The sequence below is a fragment of the Phaenicophaeus curvirostris genome, chromosome 3 (genome assembly GCF_032191515.1).
Source record: "Phaenicophaeus curvirostris isolate KB17595 chromosome 3, BPBGC_Pcur_1.0, whole genome shotgun sequence".
Lineage (NCBI taxonomy): Eukaryota > Metazoa > Chordata > Aves > Cuculiformes > Cuculidae > Phaenicophaeus > Phaenicophaeus curvirostris.
In genome coordinates, this window is record NC_091394.1 from 93213530 (window position 1) to 93237729 (window position 24200).

The window sequence follows — 24200 nt, forward strand, 5'->3', positions numbered from 1 at the left end:
TTTGAACACCCTATCAAATTCAAGAGGAACAAGACTAGGCCTTTGCACTAAATACTACATAAAATTCCTTGTTTTGTTTCTCTAGCTATTGAAAAGTCTTTGCTGAAGGCCTTGTTTCAGCAATGTCAACACCTTGTAGCAGATCGAAAGGAAGACGGAAATTAGCTCTGCATTACCTGATTTCTTTCAGACATTAGGAAGTCCAGATTTCCACCAGGGAGTCCCAGTTCTATAAAAGTCTTTACCAGCCGCAGATCTGCACTGTTACCTAGAAGTAAGTGGTACTTTTTAAGATGCAATTCAACAGAAAAATAATTACTATAAAATCAGTTTAATACATTTGTCTTTCTACACACCATGACACCAGGGAGCTCTTGCTAAGTGCTGCTGAGACAACTCACCACACCACAGGATCCTGCATAGGAACGGTGGGGGAGCAAGAATAACCCCAGCCTACACAAGGTGGGGTTGTCCATACCTCCTGCTGCTAGGGACTGCATAAATGATGGGGAAGAAAGCAGAAGATGAGGCCCAGAATAACTGTGTCCCTTATTTACTGAACATCAGAAGTAAGACAAAAAGCCTCCCATCATCGCAGCTGGTGAGACCTGCAGGAGACACTAGGGTATAGGTCTATACTGTCAGATGCAGAGCAGCCTGCCTCTCTGTAGTCACAGTCAGAGACGGTGCTGAAAGGCTGTCAGGCTCCTAATATTTTGGGAGATGCCCCATTCCATACTAGGAATTCCGAAGCCTTCTGAAATATTTTGCTGGAAAAGGAGGTACCTCTACCTCACAAGTAAGACATTACAGCCACTGCTACATGGAACAGCAAAGAGTCCTTGCTGATTCAGGGAGCGTTTGTATCCCACCTTTACGAGGCTGCCTGAGATTTCAGTTGCTATCCTTCTTCTCTGTAGTTTCAACGTTAATATTTACACCTTTCCCATTAATATCAGTAATTTTTAAAGAGAAGTTTGGGTTTAATGCATGATTTCTGCTTAGAAAGCATGCATGTAAGAAATTCCAGGGCATGCCTCCTCTACAATTAATAATTATTTCTATTCTTCCACAATCTAAGGCCAGACACTATCTACCCTATAACAGTATGAGTGTTTTTTAAGTAATATTTTCATGCTGGTGATATGCTGCAAAACAACCAAGCATCTGCACAAAAAGAAGGGTTACTGTAAAATATTCTTACTCTATTTGCTAAATATCTGCCTTTTGTTTTGCTCATTTCCACAAAACTGGCTTACGAGCAGCAATTCCTTCTGGCCTTACCATCCAATCCATGGACACAGACAACTAGATGAATTCCATCTTCCAGATTTTCTTCCTCTTCCTCTGGTGGAAAATACGGGATATCAGAAGCTAGTACAGATAAGTCACTGTACAGAAATCCTTCAATCTTCATTTCATTTTTAAATTTTTCTTTGGCCTGATAAAAACTGGAGAATACATTAATTAATCACAATAGAACTGGGTTTTCAACAGCAAACCATCAAACTAGAAATGAGGAGGCTGTTATTTGCAAGAATTTATGTTTGTAACATTTGAGTAGAGACCTGGATACTATTCTTTATTTATACTGATTGAGGGAAGTCTGGATGCAGGAAACAAAACTTGTTTCTGAATGATTTGGCAACATTCAGAGAATACGTAAAGCCTATTAGAACCTCATACCTGCCAGAGGAATGAAGGATTGTGAAAAAGAATCTTCTAATGATACATAACAATGAGGATAATGTAAAAAAAATGGGTTTTATTAATCTTAAAAATGTCCTCGGCAGTATTGATATTGAAATGAAAAATGATAGCATTAGATGCATTCACAAGCAGGTAGAAGATGTTCTGTCCACTCCTCAGACCATCGGATTCAAAGGTGCACCTTACTACGGATATGACAGGTATTTTCCTTTTGGCTTGTTTTAGGGTTCGTTCGAAAACATATAGCAGCTAAAAGGAAGATCAGTGATAAGAAAATTAAGCTAACCGCTTTTCTGCTTAGGTCTGAAATTTGATACATGAATTAACCCTGAAACATTCTTCTGACTGAAGGTGCCAAGTCTCCGCTGGCTTTCTGTCTTAGTAAAATATAACCAGAGCTTTTGGGAATTAAGTGTAGAATAAGATATAAAACTGTGATGGACCAAGTTATGAGATATAAACCATTGCAATCTGGGGATAGCTTAAGGACTCTTGATAAAATGGTGACCAAATACTTATATCAGCCCTACTAACTCTAAAGGGACACAATAATGAAAAATCTTGTATTCTGGCCATGGGTCTGTAGGCCCTGGACATTTTGCTTTGGTAGGAAGGAACAAATTGTATGCTTATTCAGAGCCAACATTTTGGGCAGCTGAATGGGTTGAGAACTTCCCATGCTGTGGTTTTCCTTCAGTACAGCAGACACACCAAACTATAACAAAAGTGTAGATCTGCTAGCATGTCACTCTGTGAAATGCACCATTGTGAAATCAAGGCCACAAAGCAGCACTTTTCCTATGAGTAATGAAGGAAAAAGAAAAAAAATAAATTCTTCTCTAGCTAGCCAGGGTGCTAGTTTTCCCATTTTTCCTGTTTCAGAAGATGAAGCTGAGACCCTACCAGCCAATTTGTGCTCCTGTTTCATAATTCAAATAATGAGTGCAATTATTTAAACAGAAAAGAAAAATAAGCTATGGCAATACCATAGTGAATTGACTTTCTGGGATTAATGCTCAAGTCTGAGCAATCTTAAACTTCATAAAAGAGGGACAGTTCATAACAAATATGGAGACACTTAAATATTACTTATTTTTATAAGGATTAAAGGACCTAATGTCTTTGATAATCCTGGTCTGTCTGTGTTTTCATCCTTTCTGTCTGTTTAGATTATTTATTCTATATAAACCAACACAAGCTTACCCTATGCTTACTGTATTAAGGCCCTGAACTTTGTCAAGTTCTCTTAGCACAATAGTAACATTAATGAAGAATGTAATTAGACATTCTTACTTCAGCATCCTTTCATTGATCTCTTCATCCACTTCATTTGAATCAGAAGAGACAACTCCAAAAGACCCCAAAGGCTGGCGTGTGATGGGGAATGCAGCCTGCTTTGTAGAGAAACCAACCACAGCAGGGGTTTCTTTGAGCACAGAAGAAAAGGGAAGACAGGTGGCTGTGCAAGAGACAGACAGGTTAACCACATCAACAGCCTTTCTGCTTTCCAGGGCTACTCCCTCTGTTGTCACTGAATGAAAACCAGTGCCATTAGCCTCAAGTTTATGCTCTTGGCTGTCAGGTTCCTTAGGATATGCAGCCTGGTAGGATCCTGCAGCAAGGTCTGCTGAAGCAGGTGAGTCGTTGAGCTCAATTTCTTGTAATCCTGGCATTTCTGCATAGACTGATGGGCTTTCAGCAGCAAGAGAGCTATCACACTCTCCTTGCATTAAGCCAAATTCATTTGAAGTCTCTGAAGGACCTGGAACAGGATAGTGAAAATCTGATACCAGCTTTACTCTTTGTGAGGACCTCTCCTCTTCTGAAGTTCTGTTATTGGAGTAAAAGCCTTGTTGTATTTCTAAAATGTGAGTCTTAAGTTTATCCTTTGGATCCTCTATACATGTAGAGGACTTATCCATGTTTTTGTCCAAGTAATTAGAATCCCTTGGAGTTTTTAAGCTGCACTCATCATTGCTCTCCAGTGACTGGCATTCACAGACGTTATCTCTGAGCAGCTTTGGGCAAACAGGTAGTCTTGCACTTTCCAAACTACAATAACTGTCTGGAAAACCTTCCTTCACCTCCTTACCTTGTAAATCAATGTTATTGCTACTAGTCTCGACAGAAGGTTTGAGATGTCCTCTTGGTTCTAATTGTCCACTTTCAGTGGTAACTTGACACCTAGAAAAGTCTACAACTAATTGCCCATCTCCATCCTCTGTTTCTGTGCAACTTTTTAAGTTTCCTCTTGAATCTCCTGAGATTGCTTCACTGTGTTTGGATATATCCACCTCCTCCACAGGCTCTTCTGGGCTACTGATCTGAGGAGCTGAGACAGATTTGGTCAGCTTGGTAAGCTCCACTTCCCTCTCCTCTTCCTCAAAAGGCAAAGAGCTAATGGATGTAAGAGATGCTTGGATCCCACTGGGCAAGCTGGTATTGCTTTCTGTGTGGCCACCCTCCAGAGAATTTCGGTGGATGACATGTCTTCGTACCAAGTGGTGCAGGATCTCTCGATCACTGGGCAGTTCCAGTGCCCGGCGACGAGCCTCAGACCATGCCACTGAGCTTGGTTCACTTTCAATGCCTGAATCGGATATTATAGAGGAGGATCTTTTCATAACCCCTGACATCAGGGTAAATTCTTCACTCTCCTCCCCTCGTTGCTCCTTTGTGAACAATTTCACTTCAAAACTGTGTGTGGGCAAAGTTTTCAAAACAGGGAGCAGAGCCTTGTTCTCTGGATCTTCTGTTTTTTCAGGACTAGTTAATTCATTCAGTGCAAGATCAGATGAATTGAAATTATTCTCAGCATGACTAGATTTGTCTGTTTCATGTATTTCAGTCCTGTCTTCCAAGCCACCAGTTCCACAAGTTTCACCCTCATACTGAGCACTGACAATTAACGTGGGCTCACTTTTGTGGGAATCCATACTGCCAGGTTTCATATCTCCATAATCAATATCTGCCATAAGTCTACTGTCTTTTAATAGAACTTCCTTGGGTGTTTTAAAGTCTTCTGAAGTACATTCTGTATTGCCTTTCTCTGAGTCAGAAGTATTTTCCTTACTTGAAACAAAAATATTTTCAGGTTTCCTTTGGTCTTCCTTGTTCACTGTACATACCTGAGATGTAGAATGCTGGTTTAAACCCTTAGCAGCACCTTCAGTACTGCTGTATGTGCTGGAAGGATTCCCATTTATCCTATCTGTGTGTATTAGCAGAGTTCCTTTCCCAATGTCTCCTTTCATTACTGCAATGGCATCATTTGATGTTAAATATTCACTGTCATCCATTACATCCATTTCAGTGTTTTCAGGAGCCTCAAAATCTGGGAAAACTTCCAAATTCTGATCTGAGAGAGAGAGAGAAAAAAAGAAGTAGTAGCTACACAATTACACCAAAGTGATGTGGGACTTTGAAAAGTGATCTCAGGCCTGAAAAAGTATGTGTATTTATATTATATAAATTATATGTACTTTAGAGGCATGATAATATCAATAAAATCTACTTTACCCAATATAATTGTATCTAAAATGCTAGTTTTTTATACTGTAGGTAAGCAAAAAAGAGCTGACACTTCTTTGTATTCTTGCTGTCATGCAATACGGTCCATAGTATAGCTCTTGCTTGTGAGTCAGTTTAAAACTCAGCTTAACAGTTTAAATATATATAATGAGCATCGTCAAAATTTATGCCATTGGATAACTCTGGAAGAGTGGAAATTATGTACCACAGGCTATATTTACTAGATTATGATCACCTATATATGATCACATGTTGCTTTCCTTCTAACCCTAATACTTGAGTATAAAGAAATCAAACCACTGGCTTTGAGGTTTAACTGCAAATCTGAAGCTCTATTATTTTTCATTAAAAAATATATTTGGGTATTCAAGGGGAAAGTATTTGTTTGGAAAGCAATGCTGCTTTTCACGGGGAATCTTGAACTTCAGGCTAAAAGTGTGTGGTTTTTTCTGAGTTTTCTTACCACTAGATGGCACACTGGGAACGAAATTCGTAGTGCTCTGTTTCCTTTCAATTTGTACTCCAACATTTCCAAAAGATTTTGTTTTCATTCTAGATTTTGACTCCAGCTCTTGTAACTAAACAGATTATTTTGAAGATGAAAAATATCCAACTACAGGGAATATTCTAATTTGCTACTAGGGAAAAAAGGAGAATTCCACCTATTTTACATACTGAATCACACCCTGATCCAAGCCAGAGTCGGCCCAAGGGATGTGAGATCCTTTACCTTGGGCTGGGTAAGTGAACCTCCCTCAGCTCAAGCTGTCTCATGAAGCTGTTGCTTTGTGATATTTCACTCACCTTTGCAAGGCATATCCATGTACCTGTCTTCAAAGATAACTGGGAGTGTGTTCCAGTCCCCATCTATCTCAAGGCATTCTGCTGGAAGTGGGGGCATGCTGGTGAAGTACTCAGAATTACGAATTTCTGTAGAAATTTGTCCATGACTCTGGATCCTGGCAGGGAAATATAGAAGAAATTGAATGTTTGAGTAGTTACTGTGCTCTTTATCAGTACTTCAAGCCTGGCAGCAAATGTGAATGTGTAGGCAGGAGGTGGGGGTACTGGGCTTAAAAAGAAAGGAGGAAGTACTGCATGACGAGGGGGTACCCAGCACACCTAGGAGGCTTCCCATGAGTTGATTTCTACCTCTCAGTTAGAGACATACAACTTACACACTCCCTCACTACAATACCTCTGTGGTTTTGAAATTATTTCAGCTGCCCCAGACAGAGGCTTCTGTTAGCTACCATAACTCATAGCTGCCTCCAAGGGTTCACTGCAGCTGGTCAAGACTGGATCCTTCAGCTGGTTTTCTGGTCAGGAAGAAAGGTCTGCCACTGTGGCTCTGGCAAGGGTTTGAAAACCCAGATGCAGGAAGCAATAATCAAAAATTTGGTTGAGCAGTACAAGGAAGAACAAGGTCAAAAGGATACATGGCCAGCCCTCTATCTCACTTATTCCAGTCCTCAGAGCACTGAGATGTCTCACATAAGTACACATCTGGAAGAGCTAAGACATCAATTCAGCCACTTTCTGTTGGAAGAACTAGAATAATTGTCTGTTTTGATCTTTTGGGCCATGTAAAATGCTATCTGGCTTTCATCAGTGAAAGTGACATTGAAGTGGCACATGAATGTGGATTCAGCTATTATAAGTACAATAGCTTTTAGTTCTGATGAGCTATGTAAAGATTTGCCTCAGAAAATGGGAAAACATCAAATGCAAACTTTGTTTATTTGTGTTGACTGTGATGAATTAGTCTGTTTATCCTAAGGAGTAAGGAGGAGGGCAAGAAGCTTTTCATAGATGGTCAGCTGAACGCAATTCTTCAGAGGTCCCATAGGGCAGCACAATGGCAATATTTCAGACTATCGTTAGCAAAACATGAGTAATCTTCATGTGACAATTAAGTGGAAAAAGTACAATTTACACATTATGAAGTAAAACTAAAGCAGGAAGTTTGTAATTCATACCAGTAGAGATGAATCCTGGGTCCAGATACAAATAATTTGTTCAGACCAGCCTATCAGCTTCAACTTCAGAACATAACTGTTGCTTACATGGTCTTACACGTAGGACAGTTATTTGTTCCTCAGAGATAAACAAGTCATTGGCTGCTAAAACATGACTCAGACAGGAGTCACAAAGAGTTAAATGTTCATTCTTGCCTGCAGCAATGCCTGGGTGCTTCGAGTTGACTGCTAGCACCATAATAAAGTTCTCACCAACATATTAATAGCATCATCATTTTACTGAAGACCTCATGTAAAAATAATAAACAAACTTTGCTTAACAAACAGTCTCTGGCAAAAAAAAAAGACAAATCATTGATACTGAAAGGTGTGAGAAAATACTTTTGCTGTAAAATGTTGGGATGATATGTCACCTGCCAGAGCCTCTTACCCTGTGTGTTACTGAAAATTGTGTGTCCTTTTTTGTCTAAACAGTCAAATGTTGCCACACTTGGAAGGTGCATGGCCTCACACAGAACTCACAACAACAGTTTGGAAGAAAAAAGAAGCTCTCGTCAGGTAAAAAGATAGAAAGAACTTGGGGGAAAAAGCTGTTAAAGTTTAAGGTGATTGCACAGCACCTGGCACACTGAGTACTGATCTCATGTGGAGCCTTTGTGAAACCATTTAATACTCCCTACTGCTACCCTCAAGATTAATGACACTCTGGCAGCCAAGGCTCTGCTTTTCTAACTGCACCATCTAGCACAATCAAAAAGAAAACATGACTTGGCCAATACAGATCAAATTTACTACACAGACCAACTTTTAAGTCTGTAAACTTTTACTGTTGTTTTTATACTCCTTGATAATCACTGAGGAAAACCTATGTTTATCTGTAGGAAATGCAGTAGTTCTGTGCCTGCCTGGAGAAATAAAAGCACTTCATGCAATTAGGCTTCCCCCTGTGCAGGATTATGTTTACCTGAATGGAGCCATGAGTGTCTGTGCCTTCATCCCAGGATCTTGACGTAGGGTTTTCCTTATACATAGCTCACTTAAAAGCTGACATGCGAGGAGTAAGCGAACACAGCTAGGCCCATGCAGCTGTTCTAATTTGGCAGAACGAGGTAGCCTTTTACAAATCGTCCATGAACACTGAATCAGGCCTAATGTCTCTAGTGATAGGTCTGAGAAAGTAATTTTCTTCTTTGCACTAGGTGAGAAGCAGATGTCTCCCTTTAGCCTCATTATGGTAAAAGGACGTGATGTCATAACCTTTAAGCTCTTTCTGAAAGATGGGGTTCTACACTGGCAATGCTGTGGTCTCCCTGTGGTGATAGACTGTTTCAGTGCATGAATAGCCCAGATACCTTTCATTACTCAGAAATTCAAATCTGACCACCTTTCTCTGAACTCTGCCTTAGTGTCAGGTCTTGAGTATCATAATAGAATCATAGAATTGATTGGGTTGGAATGGACCTTTAAAGGTCATCTAGTTCAAACCCCACTGCAGCAGCAGGGATGTCTTTAACTAGATTAGGTTGCTCAGAGACTCATTGAACCTGACCTTGAAAAGCTCCAGAGATGGAGCTTCTACCTCTTCTGCATTCCAGTGTTTCACCACCCTCATCATAAAAAAATTCTTCCTTGTATCCCTGTTCACCACTTGGGATCATTGGCTAAAATTGAAAGCAGGATTTGCCCTTTTGTATATTTAAATCTGGCTCCTCAAACTGTCCATCTTGGCTCCAAACAAATAGTATTAAACAAAATTAAATACTTGCCATGCCAACATTTTAGAGCATAGTTTTATCAATGCAACCCAGTGCAACATTTATTTTCCCAGACAGTTTTGCACTGTTGGTTCTCAGTCAATTAATTATCAGCCCCTAAGCTCACATCACTCCCATGGTTTCTCCAGCTAATGTGGTCATATCCCCGATTTGTGTTCTCCACTGTTGCATCTATGGACATTTACAACTTTGCATTGGCTGTTTAATACTTGTCTGCAGCTAAAGTTTCTTTCTGATATAGAAAGTAGGGTTGGACTAAACACCAAAAGAAATCCATGACTTCCTACACCAAAAATATATATTAGGGATGGTAAAAAAAACATTTTTTTTCAAATGTTAGGCTTTTGTTGCTTGTCAGCAGTTATTTTCCATTAGAAGTGACAGTACTGGATCTGGTAAAGTGAGTTTAGAAAGTTCGTTAAAGAAAGGCATGAAAAATATTTCTGCCTGCCCTGAGGATGGTGGTGTTGGTGGAGATCTGCTCTGAAGAGCACACCCAACTGCAACTGAGAAGAGAGGAGGGGATAGAGTGTCTCCTTAAAATATAAGAATCTTGGAGTTGTTAATCTCTTGAGCCTGCTTGGAGTCACTTACTTTTGACACTGATTTCAATGGTTGTTTTTTTTCCATGTGGTTCTCCATATCCAACAGAAAAAGAACTCAGTCTTGATTGCACAATGTTTTAAACTAAATTTTCAGTCATTGCAGTGAAAAGGGAAGATTAATGGGTTACTTACAGGCCTTCCTGGAATGTAAGCGCATCAAGTTTCTGGTGCTCCGTGTAGAAGAAGGCTTCTGAGAATCTCCTCACCTAAGGGGGAAACATGCAATTTAACCTTAAGATCTGCTGAAAGTTCCCAGGTACAATCAAGCTAATGATGCAGCAGTGACTGGCAGGACCAGATTCCTTAGTGTGCTCCTTCAGATTTGCACCACTCTGATGGCAGAAAGAAACAAAGAGCTCAATTCTGCTTTACTTTCCCAGTCCAGCACAAAGCAGCTGATGTTGTTGCATACTTTGCTGGAGGTAAGAAGCATCCCTTGACAGTAAAACAAGATTTCCTTATGTGCATCTTTTGACTACTTCCCTAAAAGCTGTCAAATTTTCCATTTTCCTCTGTAATCTTAAAATAGGAAATATTTCTTCTTTCCCACTATGCAAATCATATAGCAGCAGTGGATTGTGTTACTAGATCAGAGTAACTCATAATTGAATAAGTCTTCTATGGCAACATCTACAGTGACTCCCAAGACAGTGACAAAAGTCTTATATATCAGCCCAGAGGAGAATAAGCCCTAGCATGGTAGAAACACATCTGCCTATGTCATGATACTTCTAGATGAGAGCTCTTCAAATCTCTTCACGGACATTAGATCTGTTCAGTGTTGGATAATCAATTACAAAAGAACCACAGATCTGAAGTGGCTGGCAGAGTGCAGAGTGTGAAATAAGCTATAAAAAAATCAGTGCTGCTGTCTGCCTTGGAATAAGCTTTGAGTTTCAATGAATCAGGCATAATATGCAATCAAATGTACTAAGCTGTTAAACTGCATCGCATACAGTACTAATAGTATTTGTGAAAGTGACCTTTGTTACAGTGTCAGAAAATGGAAGCAAAAATTGTACGTCATAGCATCTTGGCATCTCCCTAAATCCCAGATGTGCTTTAACAAATGACATTTCTAAAAAAAAGATTAGAATCCTTTCAAAAACACTGCATCTTAATAGTATGACTTTTCAAACCGTTTTCCAGAGCTGGGAAGATATCATTACATACTGCTCATATGGGAGGAACTGAAGCACACTAAAAGCATGTAATTTGTCAAAGATCAAGCAGGGAGTTAATATCAGTTGAGGCTAGAACCAGCCATAGGATTCACCTTGTTGGAGGTGGGAGCATACAGAGTTAGTTCCTTTGGCTGAAAGCCACACAGGTCTTCTCATAGTCAAGGGACACCTAGTTAAAATAACCAGGAGAGCCTCAGCATCAGTCATTCAGTCACCTCTTCCTGAATTCTATGCCTCCTTTTTGCAAGCTCTGTGCTCTTAGGAAGAGCAACTGGAGAGTATTTGTGGTTACAGGGGAGCTCCACTGACATTGACAGGAACCAGAACATAACATGAGATGTCAATAACTATTCTGTAGATGCCTAGAGCTAAGCAAGGTGATTCCTTTTCTCTAATGATTAGATTGTACTATGAGTTCAGTTCAGGCAATGTGCTGAACTAATATCCGGACAATAACTAAAAATGTCCTAATGGAAGACGCAGCACCTGCTGAACTGATCAGATAAGTGGATCTGACAAAGTTAGCTCAAAAGCCAAATGCCTTTCTGTCTAGCTTATTATTAAGTTGAATAAGGCCAATGGCATCTTGGCTTGTATCAGAAACGGTGTGACCAGCAGGTCCAGGGAGGTTATTCTCCCCCTGTACTCGGCACTGGTGAGACCGCTCCTCGAATCCTGTGTTCAGTTCTGGGCCCCTCACCACAAGAAGGATGTTGAGGCTCTGGAGCGAGTCCAGAGAAGAGCAACAATGCTGGTGAAAGGGCTGGAGAACAGGCCTTATGAGGAACAGCTGAGAGAGCTGAGGTTGTTTAGCCTGGAGAAGAGGAGGCTGAGGGGTGACCTCATTGCTCTCTACAACTACCTGAAAGGACGTTGTAGAGAGGAGGGTGCTGGCCTCTTCTCCCAAGTGACGGGGGACAGGACAAGAGGGAATGGCCTCAAGCTCCACCAGGGGAGATTTAGGCTGGATATTAGGAAAAATTTCTTCACAGAAAGGGTCATTGGGCACTGACAGAGGCTGCCCAAGGAGGTGGTTGATTCACCTTCCCTGGAGGTGTTTAAGGCAGGGGTGGATGAGGTGCTAAGGGGCATGGTTTAGTGTTTGATAGGAATGGTTGGACTTGATGATCCGGTGGGTCTCTTCCAACCTGGTTATTCTATGATTCTATGATTCTATGATTCTATGATTCTAAGTATAGGAAGCAATTTCCACATAAGCAATACTAATATTTTTTTGTGTGCACCTTAACTTGGAGAACTAGCAAGAACTAGCCATATAAATATATATGACACAGTGAAGTGAACAAAACTATATTCCTTGTTGTAGTTTCGTGAAAGAAGTTGAGATAAAATAATTGTCATTGTGATGCTCGTGCTTTTTACAGCAGATATTTATGGTTGATGGGTATCTAACAAGTACAGGTCATACCTGTTTTCCCACCCACTTCCTGTTCCATCCTGAGTTCTAGTGTTCCTGGTTTCCATAAAAGAAACAGCATTCATTCCAGAAATTGAAAACTAATTTCAAATGCTGGGCTTTGCCTGTTCTTCACTTCTTGTCCTGCTCACCCCATCTCAAGTAGTCATATAGGTGGAATAGTATTGGAAATACACATTTAGATGAGTCATTAATATCTATCAGGTGGTTACCATGGCTGAACTTGCTTTTAACTTCTTAACATTACCCTCAGCATGTGATGTTCCTGAGCTAGATAAGCAGTGACTTCTGGATGGAGTGTTACCACCTCCAGGAACTGGGTCCACAGGGCCAGGAGGTGGGAGCAAAGCCAGGCGAGGTCCTTGCTTATCTGTTCTGCTGTCTTCTCTGGATTGCTCAGCAGCTGAAAGAAAGAAAGAACATTCTGAGATCAAGACAGTGTCATGAAAGAAAATTAGTGTGTATGTTAGATTAAGTCCTTTTAGGAACAACAAATTCCTCTTGATTAAGAATTATTATTAAAACTACTGTTTTCAGTTATTATACCCCAAATAAAGTTTGTGAGACTAGTGCTTTTACTCTTTAAATTCACATATTTTAGTGCAAAGGGCCTCAGCTATGCAGCTGGAAAGAAAGAAGTGGGAACATCTTCAATTTTCATGGACACTTTACTACAGATGCAGTAATTGGGGAAAAAAAAATAATCAAAGAAACTGGATTTCAAATTATCCACCAGATGGTGCTGATGCTCTGAAATAATAAACCAAGGCTGGTCATCTCCTTTCTGATAGCAAATGAAGCCTTCTCAGCCATGTCATACTATGATACCAGATTTGTGATTGGGTGAGGGGGGAAGAAACAAACAACAAACACCTAACTGGAATAGCGTGTCCTCAACACAGATGATGAAAACAGGCATCCCAGTGTCTGCTGTTGCTTCTTTCCCATATTAGACATGCTGAGGCCCCCTGTGCCTTCAAGCTCTAGGCTGGAATTATGTGCTAAAGCTCTGCAGCCCAGAAAGAACATTTCATCAGCAAAGTCTCTGCATATCAATCTCCCTGGTCTCACAGTTTCTTTAACAAGAGATACGCATTGTGTTTACTGCCATGTTTTGGCACAAAAAGAACAGAACTGAGCCTTTATCTCTTCATAGAATCGTAGAATCGTAGAATCATAGATGGTTTGGGTTGGAAGGGAAGTTAAAAATCATCTAGTTTCAACACCCTTGCCATGGGCAGGGACACCTCCTAAGGTTCCAACTTTCTTCTGTGAAACTGCTAATACTAGCAGAAAAACTACAGAGGTAATAATGGAATGTCATGATTTAGTTCCAATCAGCAAATAAGCACCACACAGACCTTTGTTCACTCCTCCCTCCAGTGGGATAGGGACAAGTATCAGAAAAAAGGTGCAGCCTGTGGGCTGAGATAAAGGTGTTTAATAGGATGACAAAGGAAGTGAAAAAAAATTATAATAATGATGTATTATGCAAAACATATGATGCACAGTGCAATTTCTCACCACCCACTGATTGATGCTCAGCCCATCTCCAAGCAGTGGTTGTAGTGATAGGACCAATTTCTATCAGCTTATATACTGAGTGTGATGTCATATGGAATGTAATATCCCTTCAGCTAGTTTGGGTCAGCTGTCCTGGCTATGCTCCCTCCCAGGCTCTTAAGCACCTCCTTGTTATCAGATCATGGGAAGCTGGAAGGCTCTTGACTGAGTAGAAGCACTATTTAGTAACAGCTAAAGCATCAGTGTCTTATCAACATTATTCTCATACTAAATCTAAACTATGGCACTATACCAGCTACTAGGAAGAAAATTAACTCTATACCAGCCAAAACCAGGACACAGAGGAATTGCTTATCAGTTCTTGGCCAGGTCTTTTTTTTTTTTTTTTTTTTGGCTAGGACTGCAGTACAGCTGAAAGCTTGCTTATTTTTCACATTCTATTATGCAGGTAGTTCCCAGATTGGTGACGCTGCAAAATAAGCCATGATTAAAAGCAAATCATCAGCACAAGAGAGAAAAAGAACTAGACTAAATGCATGTGTGGATAGCACAGATATTGTTACTGAGTTTATATTATTGAATGCTATTCTGTTTTTAACGACTTGTCCAAAATACCAGAAGCTTTAGCACACATTCTGGTACTGGGGAAATTAGAGGGGTGCTGGTAGACAGAGGATTCTGCCCAAACATTTCTCTTTGAAGAGTCAGGGCTATACGTTATTTATTGAACTCAAATTTATATGCTGCATGTCAATCTTTTTTCTTTTTATTTAGTTAGTAAGCTGCCTCTTGCATCATAAACTGAAAGCACAGTCTTCAAAGAAGATGCATTATTAATGCAAGCCATACTAGGAATAGGTGTATGAAGGCTACTTCTAATTTATTGGTTCTTAGACATTTAAACAGGAGGGAAGGAAAGAAGGAAGGAAGGAAGGAAGGAAGGAAGGAAGGAAGGAAGGAAGGAAGGAAGGAAGGAAGGAAGGAAGGAAGGAAGGAAGGAAGGAAGGAAGGAAGGAAGGAAGGAAGGAAGGAAGGATTCCTTCTTCTAATTTTTAGAGTCTAACTGCATTGCCACATGCAGGACAAGACCCTAGCAACACTAGCAATGCAGGTCAAAATCCAGGGACTCCATTCCTCGGAACAAAACCCAGCAATTAAAATGATCATTAAATGTGAATCTGTCTACTCCATCCACATATGTGTTGCTGGGCTGTTTACTGTGACTGCACCTTTCAAGCCCCACTCAGGGCAGTCTGGCTTTAACAATACTGTCACGCAAAACAAATCAAGAGGATGTTTTGAGGAGTTATTTTTGCTTGTTTGGTTACAAATCACACAATAAAAAATATATTTCCTCCCCTCTTTCTCCTGCATTGGAGTATCAGGTATGTTTTTGGGTTGAATACAAAGCTAGGGCAGGTTAAACAAACTCTTTTTTGTTTGTATTTAATTTTAAAAATGAACCTGGCTCTGGTTACACAGAGACTAAGCTCACAGGCTTTTCTATGTATGGTTTTAATAGCATATTCTTCCTTTATAAATGACTGGGTTTTGTGTGTTCTGCTGAAAAGAAGTGGTTTCAGTTGACGTACAGCTAGAGGCGAAACACTGGAAAAGCATTGTCAATACTAATCTGTACACGATACAGGGTACATACTACTACAGCTGTTACACTGCAGTGATGTTCAATACTGTGCCTAGATCCCACCAATACTGTACAAGATATTAACATTTATATCTTGAGAATCTCTGCAAATTCACTGCCTTTATCATTAAATTATGCATAGATGGATAGAAAGCTATCTTCCTGGGATGTGAAAGCAAACCTTTTCATGATTTACAGGAAAACCAGTGGTTTTGTAACACCTCAGAGAACCAGCTATTCTAGCTATTATGTTCACCTATCTGTTTCTATGCTGTTTCCAACAGCTTTTAAACAACAAAAACAGTCTGAGTTTAGTAAGGTTGTCATGCCAAACAACTCAATAAGATTTTTAGGAGAGCAAGGGCTGGGCAGGAATTAGAAGATTCATAGAAATTAATGCTGGCATTTTCTGATATATACCAGGTCAATTTGGACTTTCCCAGGCTCATAGAAAATAAGACCAAAGGAGAATCTAGATTCTGTTCTCTAGATTCCTGTACCCTTACAGCTTCTAAACCTAGTAGAACTGAGCCCAAAAACTTATTTTTCTCTAAATCAAATTTATGAAAAGAAATTTATTGCAAAGTAGTCAAGTCACGATTTAAAATTAAGAGATTTGCCATTTCAAATATTTTGCACCCAGGGTTGACAAACAATAGCCCACCACTTGTAACTGGACTGAGAATGTAATTCCAGCTTTATTTGGCTTCAGCTTCTCTCCATTAATTGTTATTTTGTCATTCTTCCCTATGTTATTCCTTCTGCTAATAAACTGAGCATATCAAATCCATTAAATCTCTGATTATAAAGCATTTTCCCTGGTTATCAACTGATACTTGCATTTCTTCCTAACACTCTTGATGAATTGTCCATGTCTCACTTGAAATAAATATGTCAGAAGTAATTTCAATAGAGTAGTTTAGTTGCTTTAGTGCCAAAATCACGGTCTTCCTCTCATGAGCCTCCCTACATATTTAGGCATTTTTATTTGGAAAGATGTGGTTGTGCAACCTGCCAAAGTATCTTTTCTCCTGTCAACACAAAAGCTGTAGTTGCAACCTACCCCTAAATAATTTTTTTTTTGCATACTCTGGTACTCAGGGCTAGGCTCCCTGAAGGATGTTAAAGCAATCCAGTTGGTGACTTGTTAAAAGTGGCAGAAACATCTTGCAAGTGACTAATCAAAATTATGTGAAATTCTTGGTGGGAGAAAAACATTCAACAAACCTTCTGCTGGCACTACATTCTCTTTCTCCACACCCTGATATGCTATTGGACTGTCTCAGTGCACTTGAAAAATGGACTTCAAAAAAAACATGGGCAGATTCTATTGAAGAAAATACCTGCAGTTCCGTAAAAAGCTGAGATAACGTCTCTTCCACAGATAGTTTCTCTAGGGAAAAAAACACACAAAAAAGGGATCAGGTTTGAGAACAATAGGCTTGAAATGTTAATGATCTGATGTTTATTCATGTGAGAAATAAGTAATTTGATATTCTTCCCTAATAGATAAATTTCTGTTTGGACGTGGGGACTCCACAACACACTTTATACTGGTGTAGGTACAACTTCTGCTTGTGTAACCTGGACCACTAAATGTGTAGAAGTTCTGGAATGTTGTCAGGACAAAGGCAACGGAATATCACTTTTCATTGCCTACCCTTTCTTTTACAAGTAGTTTTTTTATTACCCTTTGTTATTGATGGCCAATTCCGTAACTGAATGCAATGTCTCACCCTTGTGAAGTCTGAGCAAACAATGTGCAAGAAATTATTCTCCAATTGTGCTACATAGGACTGTGCAAATAATACCAGATAGCTGGCTGGTAAAAGACTAAGCATCTCTTTACTGTCTTGTGGATTGTGAAGTACCCCTCCACTTCTACAGCAAGCAACAGTGCTTTCATGTAGTCCTCCGGCACAGGGACTCTCCTCTTTAAATGCACCACAGAGTATAAGGCAAAGGAGGGCATAAATCCACTCTCCAACTTTGTGAGCTTGATTTTGTAATCCAAAACTTTCTAATAGGATCAATAAAGAAAAACGAAGCAGAGCAAATACCAGGACAATCCACTCCCCAATCACAAAATGACTCTTCCTAAATAGTACTAAGGAATGGGAAAGGGCAAATTGAGATAGGTAGCACCTTGAAAAGGTCCATCTGCAGCTGGTAAAATTTCAAAAACAATCATTCCCACTTTTAATGTCTAAACTAGGATTTTTATTCTTTATCATACTACTCAGAAGCTAGAAAAAGGTATTTAAAAAGTCTGCAGAGATTTATAGTCTTGGATTTATCTTAACTATCTTTAGAAACCTATGATGAGATTAACTTGACCAATATAGATGTTTACAACTGAATGAGTCATTGATATTCTCTCCCCTGGTCAGTAGAGAAAAATGAACAAGTACAAGGTGCAGTTTATAGCATCCCAAGGTAGAAAGCACTACTTGTCAGATAACAAATTTTATTGCCCTAAATAAGCCTGTTTCTCCCAAATGATTGTAAGGTTAGAAATATAAAAATTTGCTTCATATCCATCATACTCAGTGAATTTTACATCCGTGATTTTGATGACTTTTGCAACAGATTAACCTTAAAACCAAATCTTCAGTAGATTTTCAGACTATGAATAGAATGATGCAAATAACACTCTGCTCAAGAGGCTAAAAAGGGCATTTGCATTTATCAAATTTGCACATGCTACAAGAAGTACATCTGCAAATTAAGTGCCTGCTGCAGTACCAGCAGTCATTTGAAAACCAAGCTAATTTTATTTAAAAAGCCAAAGTGTGTGCTAGGGTAGTTCTAGAATTGTGGTCAACCAGCCATACATAACTCTGCCATTTCCCAACCTGTAAGCCTGTCCAGGTGAGACATCTATTACATGTGTCTGATAACCAGTATGCCTGAAGCATGAGTTTTGCTGCATGTTGAGTTCTATCTGAGAGCTCATGAGTTGTAAATAAAAATGCTGCTTTTTTTTTTTTTTTTCCTCATAGCTGGATTGAATAACACAGTATGTGCTCTTCTCACCCTAGGACTTTTAGCCTGTCTTGAAAGGAAGTATATATTGGGAAACAAGACATGAAGTAGAAAAGCTATCAAGCCTGCAAGTCTGTAAAGCATAATACATTATGTCAACAGTTCTTGTATATAAGCACTATAGAGTGAAAGTGGAAAATATTTTTTGCTCCCTTTTCAAATCGACTGGCCAATGCAATTGATTCTCCTAATATAAGTGTATCTGCAGTATAACAAACTGGTAACTTCAAAACTTGTATGCAGAAGTAGAAAGACATAAAACACAGATCTGAAATCATGGGCCATATTCCTTGAATTCAAAGAAACAAGTAGGAGAGCAGGAATTACTCAGGGATGTGTCTCATTTTCACAGGAGCTCATATTGTGTTTATAAAGATGACTAAACACAAATTACAGAACTCCACAAATCCAGCTAGTCAGCACCTGCACATTGAACCTAAAAGGCTGGACCAGCCAAAAAATTCTGCCAAAACCAGAAAATCTATTAAAAAATTGAATTAGGGAGAAAAGTAGAATCTTTTTAAAGAGCAAATTGTAATTTTGAAATTTGTGAGGAAGAAATGAACTGCAAATATTAAATGAAGGAGTATGTTTCAAAAACACTCATATCACCATTCAAACTTTTCAGTTTTTAAAAACAATTTTGCTCAAGAGAATAACTATATGCTAGAGTTTTCCCTGGATTTCATGGCAATTCAGCACTGGAAGTTCAAGTCTTCAAAAAGCAACTAGGGTCCAAAATCACTGAAAAGCAAATATGTTGAGATGTCTAATAAAACATTTTACCCCTCTACACATCAGGCCACCTCCAGTTCCTACAAAAGGATTTACATAAGCTGAGAATGCAGTCATCCTTAGCAGTGTACCAAAATAAGCACTAATCAGAAAACAGGGAAAAAAATCCTCTAAAATCTCTGAACAGCCCAAGAATTTTGGTACTACAATGTGTATCAAAAATGCAGGACTATATAATATTGAGTAATTTTAAATGTCTGTTCACTTACCCAACTTCAGCTGTGGTAAATCAGGAATCTCCTTCATTATTAGGGTATAGTACATATGAAGTCCTTTTTGAGCATTGAGGAGCAGAAGACAGAGGTCCTTATGCCATTTGTATGCATGCTGCATGCAGTTTTCAGATGGGACATAAAAGCTGCCCTGTGTAACAAAAGTATCTCTGTTGAGATATGAGAACCAATAAAGAAAAGCATGTTGCTGGATGATGACTGTTTTCATCATAAAGCTGGCATACAAAACCAAGGAATTGAGCTATGGCCACTTCTTCCCATTAATTATGAAAGAAATTTAGGCCAATTGACTACATGTTCTACCCTGTACATAGACAGAATCAGGAACACTGAGTACAATCACAACAGAAGAGTCAATTTTCCTCGGGTACTGCTGTCCATTGAAACATGAACTTTTTCCAGATTCCTGTAAGATAGGCATGATATACATGTATGCATAGAGGGCTGAAAAAAAATTGCTCCCAGATTTCCTTTATCTTCCCATCCCAGCTCTCTGGGAGGAATATCTATGCCCAAGAAAAGTGCTGTTCTTTGAGAATACCACTGTATGGGAGGAATGATTGCACAAATGCAATTTAAGGCAGTGCCAAACAGGCACTGTCCAGGCCGTGCCGTGCATGACTAAGAGGCCATTAAGCTAATACATTTTTATGAAATTCTATTAAATGGCAAATGCCTTAGAACCCCTGTTTTTTAATGGGAGCATCCATCCTAATATGAAAATTCATATTGTCAAGGTGGAAATTTAGTGTGGTAGAAAAAAGACGTCAAGCCTCAAATCTCTTGTCCTTTAGTGACTTAAAGACATTACTGCTCTCACAGGACTCTCTCCTCTGAAAGTTGTCACACACATACAGGATGCAGACTAGGACATAAAAGTGATTATTAAAGCTACTTCAGGGACAGTTTAAGCTAATATGAACTAAGGTCTGTGCACCCTCATCTGCAGGGACCCTAACAGGGCAGGTATCTTTCAGATGATGACATTATAAACCGCTGCAGCTAAATCAGTTTATCTGTCACTGTTCAGTAAGATGAGAAATTTCAGAAAATATCTTCCTTTGGAGTGACCTGGAGACTGAAAACCTTCTACATTGGCCATTTTAATTTCATCATCTTCTGTGCACTTATTTAAGTGGTCCTCTATATCCAATGTTATAGCCCGAAACAGGGTTTCAGACTATAATACTAACAAATCAAGTTCAGTAACAAACATGATACAATTTATTCTAAGGAAAAACAAGGTCATAAAACTAGCAGTCAGGAAAATCAGTGGCTTTGACCCACTGAACAGCTACAATGTGCTCAGGTCTCTGGGTTTCTTATATTAGCAGGACAGATACAGGTTTTCTTCTGGTAAAGACAAAAATCCTGTTAAAACAAAAGTTTAAATTGAAGCTGATAATCCCAGCTTGCACAGAGCATGATGGCTGCCCTGGCTTTATAATATCCATAGCAAAAGTACATGTTCGTTTCCTTTGTAAAGATTCTCATAACCTTTTGAGATAATTCCTTTGGTGTGTTGTTATTTCAATCTCATTGGTTTGAATATAGACAGATTTTTCTACATTAGTTGTTAAATGCATCTGCACTGATTTCCTTTTCTGAGACTCACTCTGTAACAGTAGACAGTATCTCTGGCTTTTGCTCTTTTCTATATCTGTAAGTGCTAGAAGCAAATGAATGCCTTACAAATGTTTACTTCAAGACTTAACCACCTAAAGGTACTCTAATACCAAAAATGGATGACAATACTGAAGCTAATACTACTGGCACCAGAGAGAAGTAGGACTTCCATTATGCAATATAATCAGAGGCAAAATAGATCAAGAAAGCCAAGACATGATATAAAAGGAGGCAGTCAGGAAAGCTGCAAACAACGGCAATTTGTGTTGATAACTGGAGACTCTACAATGATTTGCTTCAAGATTTTTCTTTTTCTGTGATATCTGAAAAAAACATCAGCTATATTGATCCTAGATGAAAAACAAAATAAAGTTCTCCCATCAACTGCCAAATGAGTTTATATTCCAGCTCCTATCTGATGAAGTCAGCAATGAGATTCCTTTTTAAGTTGTGCAAGTTATCAGTAGAAAGGTAGACATACTAAACCTACAACTAGCAACCTCAAGAGAAGGAAAAGTTTTACCAACTTTGGAGGCTGAACTAGTTCTCTGTGTGCTAGGTTTGAAAAGCTGGAGACAGGAAGGATGATAAGATTGTGCTTTGTCTAATCTCCTGTAGTAAATGCTCTTTTGTTTTGCTCCCCAAACTAGAATCATAGAATAGTTTGGATTGGAAGTGACCTAAAAGATCATCTAGTTCCAAACCCACTGCCATGGACAGGGACATCCCACTAGATCAGGTTACCCAAGGCCCCATCCAACCTGGCCTTGAACATCTCCAGGGATGGGACATCCACAACTTCCCTTGGCAACCTGTTCTAGTGTCTCACCATTCTCATGGTGAAGAAATTCTTCTTAATGTCTAGTCTAAATCTCACCCTCTCCAGTTTATACCCATTCCCCCTCATCCTATCACCACAAGCCTTTATGAATAATTCCAGCTTTCCTGCAGGCCCCTTTCAGGTACTGGAAGGTTGCTATAAGATCTCCTTGGAGCCTTCTCTTCTCCAGACTGAGCAATCCCAACTCTCTCAGCCTGTCCTCATATGGAACATGCTCCAGCCCTTGGATCAGCTTTGTAGCCCTCCTCTGGACCCGACCCAACATTTCCATATACTTCCTATGTTGAGGATTCCAGAAATGGACACAATACTCCAGATGAGGTCTCACAAGAGAGGAATAGAGGGGCAGAATCACTTCCCTCGACCTGCTGGCCACGCTTCCGTTGATGCAGCCCAGGATATGGTCGGCCTTCTAGGCTGCAAGCACACACTGATGGCTAACTAATTTTCCTAAGTGTCAAATGAACCTGACACATTATATCAAAAAGGATATATCACTTATGGCATGTTTGCAAGGTATCATGAAGAATCATGTACATATCACCTTAATTTTTTCCATTTCTCTGTTTACTGAGGAGTCATAAAGAAAATCTACTCGAGTGCCAATGAAAATAAACGCCTAGTGGTTTGGAAATGTAAAGATTTCGGTTCGATTTGACCATGCTTCACAAAGCTAGATCCCAACAGCGGACTATCACTGTCCCTTGTCCATCTATCCTGTAGAAGTTGTTGTAGACTAACACAGCCAAACAGAATAGCCTACAAAATCATCAACCTTAAATAGACTAAATATTCTTGACAATATCCTTGTTGAATAGAATCAAATAACTCAGCATTTTAAATGAAGAGGTTCTCTGTGTAATGCTCTTTTCAGTCAACAGATTTTTCCTACGATTAGAGTGTATTACTTTATACATGTACTCCTTTATAACAAGAGAAAAGAAAATTACTTGAGAATAGCAAACATTGTAATTAAATAAGGCTCATGCCGATTCATTATTCAAATGCAGAGAACAATTTCTGAATATCCACTTCCAGTGTACTAAATCCATCCAATATCAAAAGGCATCAATTGGATTTTATGCTTTGTAATATAGACTAAGTTGCTTGTATTTGTTTTCTATTAAAGTAATTTCACAAGCTATGCTAACTATGTATAATGTTCAACAACAGCATTAACAGTTGGTAAATTAGATCCTTTATGTTTAATCTAATTTGAAGCATCATTTCACAATTCACATTCAAATTCATATTACTTGTCAAGAATTTTAAGATACTAAGAAGCCATTCCAGACTAAATAGAAAAGTTTTACAGTCTCCAGAAGTATTATGTTAGCAGACAGAACTATCCCACTATGCCTACTTCTGATGAAGATCTAGAGAACTTCTTGAAACAGAGGAATAATCTCAGCTTTCCAAGATGAATGCATCTGAGAGCACGGTATCTGCCCATTCATCTGCATGCCTGTAGTAGTCACCGTGGAAATGCAACAGAAGATCACAAGGAGGAACTATAAACATGCTTAAGTGACCTTGCAGTTGTGATGTAGGAAAACACATAAGCCAAGCTAATCGTTGTCTAGTCTTCAGTGCTTAATAAACAGAACCTTTTGTGTTTAGGTAACATAGACATATAAAACACAGGTCCATCCAAGAAAACATAGTCGAGATTCCAGCCCTGCTGTGAGAAAGATCACAGCACAGTGGAAAACTACTTTTCTTTCCTCTGATAAAAACAGGCAAAATAGCGGGCTACACACACACTTTCTCTAGCAAGGAAAGATCTCCAAGGTGCTTGTATTGCCACTTGCATTTCCTCCATCTGAGTCCTGTTTCAGAATTGCACCAGATCATGAGCAAATACTGAGCTCTGTGGTGCCTGCATTTCCATTTGCATTTCCTCTTCCTGTGTGTTGTTTAGAGTTGCCTCATAATGGAAATATATTTATTCTTTTCATTTTATCTGTGTGTTTGTGGGTTTTCCTGAGCTCTGCCTGTATTCAGCTCACATAGCCATCTAATACATAAATTTTATTCTAGCTTCAAACTCCTTGACCAAGGAGATTCTTCATCTCTACTTTGGAGATTGTTCTATAAGATAAGAAATTTCCTGTTATTAAGTGATTGGAAATGAAACTATAGTTATGACTCGAACTAATACATTAGTGTTTATACCTCATTATAATTATTTTTTAAAAAAAGAAAGAGGATAAAAAGATAACAGTTACTGGTTACTAAACAGTTACTAAAGCATAGGAGCAGAAGAATA

General features: G+C 39.1%; 1 protein-coding gene across 4 annotated transcripts in view; it reads right to left on the reverse strand.

The window, feature by feature from the left end:
• FAM135B (family with sequence similarity 135 member B) overlaps positions 1-24200 on the reverse strand; it is a 252370-nt gene that overhangs the window by 9984 nt on the left and 218186 nt on the right. For all 4 annotated transcript variants that reach the window (XM_069854704.1, XM_069854703.1, XM_069854702.1 and 1 more), the window contains 8 exons: positions 19441-19594; positions 16735-16784; positions 12470-12625; positions 9733-9806; positions 6046-6200; positions 3004-5068; positions 1285-1451; positions 177-268 (listed from right to left, as the gene is read on the reverse strand). In XM_069854704.1, coding sequence (XP_069710805.1) covers positions 177-268; positions 1285-1451; positions 3004-5068; positions 6046-6200; positions 9733-9806; positions 12470-12625; positions 16735-16784; positions 19441-19594 — 2913 coding nt within the window. The remainder of the gene's footprint in view (positions 1-176; positions 269-1284; positions 1452-3003; positions 5069-6045; positions 6201-9732; positions 9807-12469; positions 12626-16734; positions 16785-19440; positions 19595-24200) is intronic.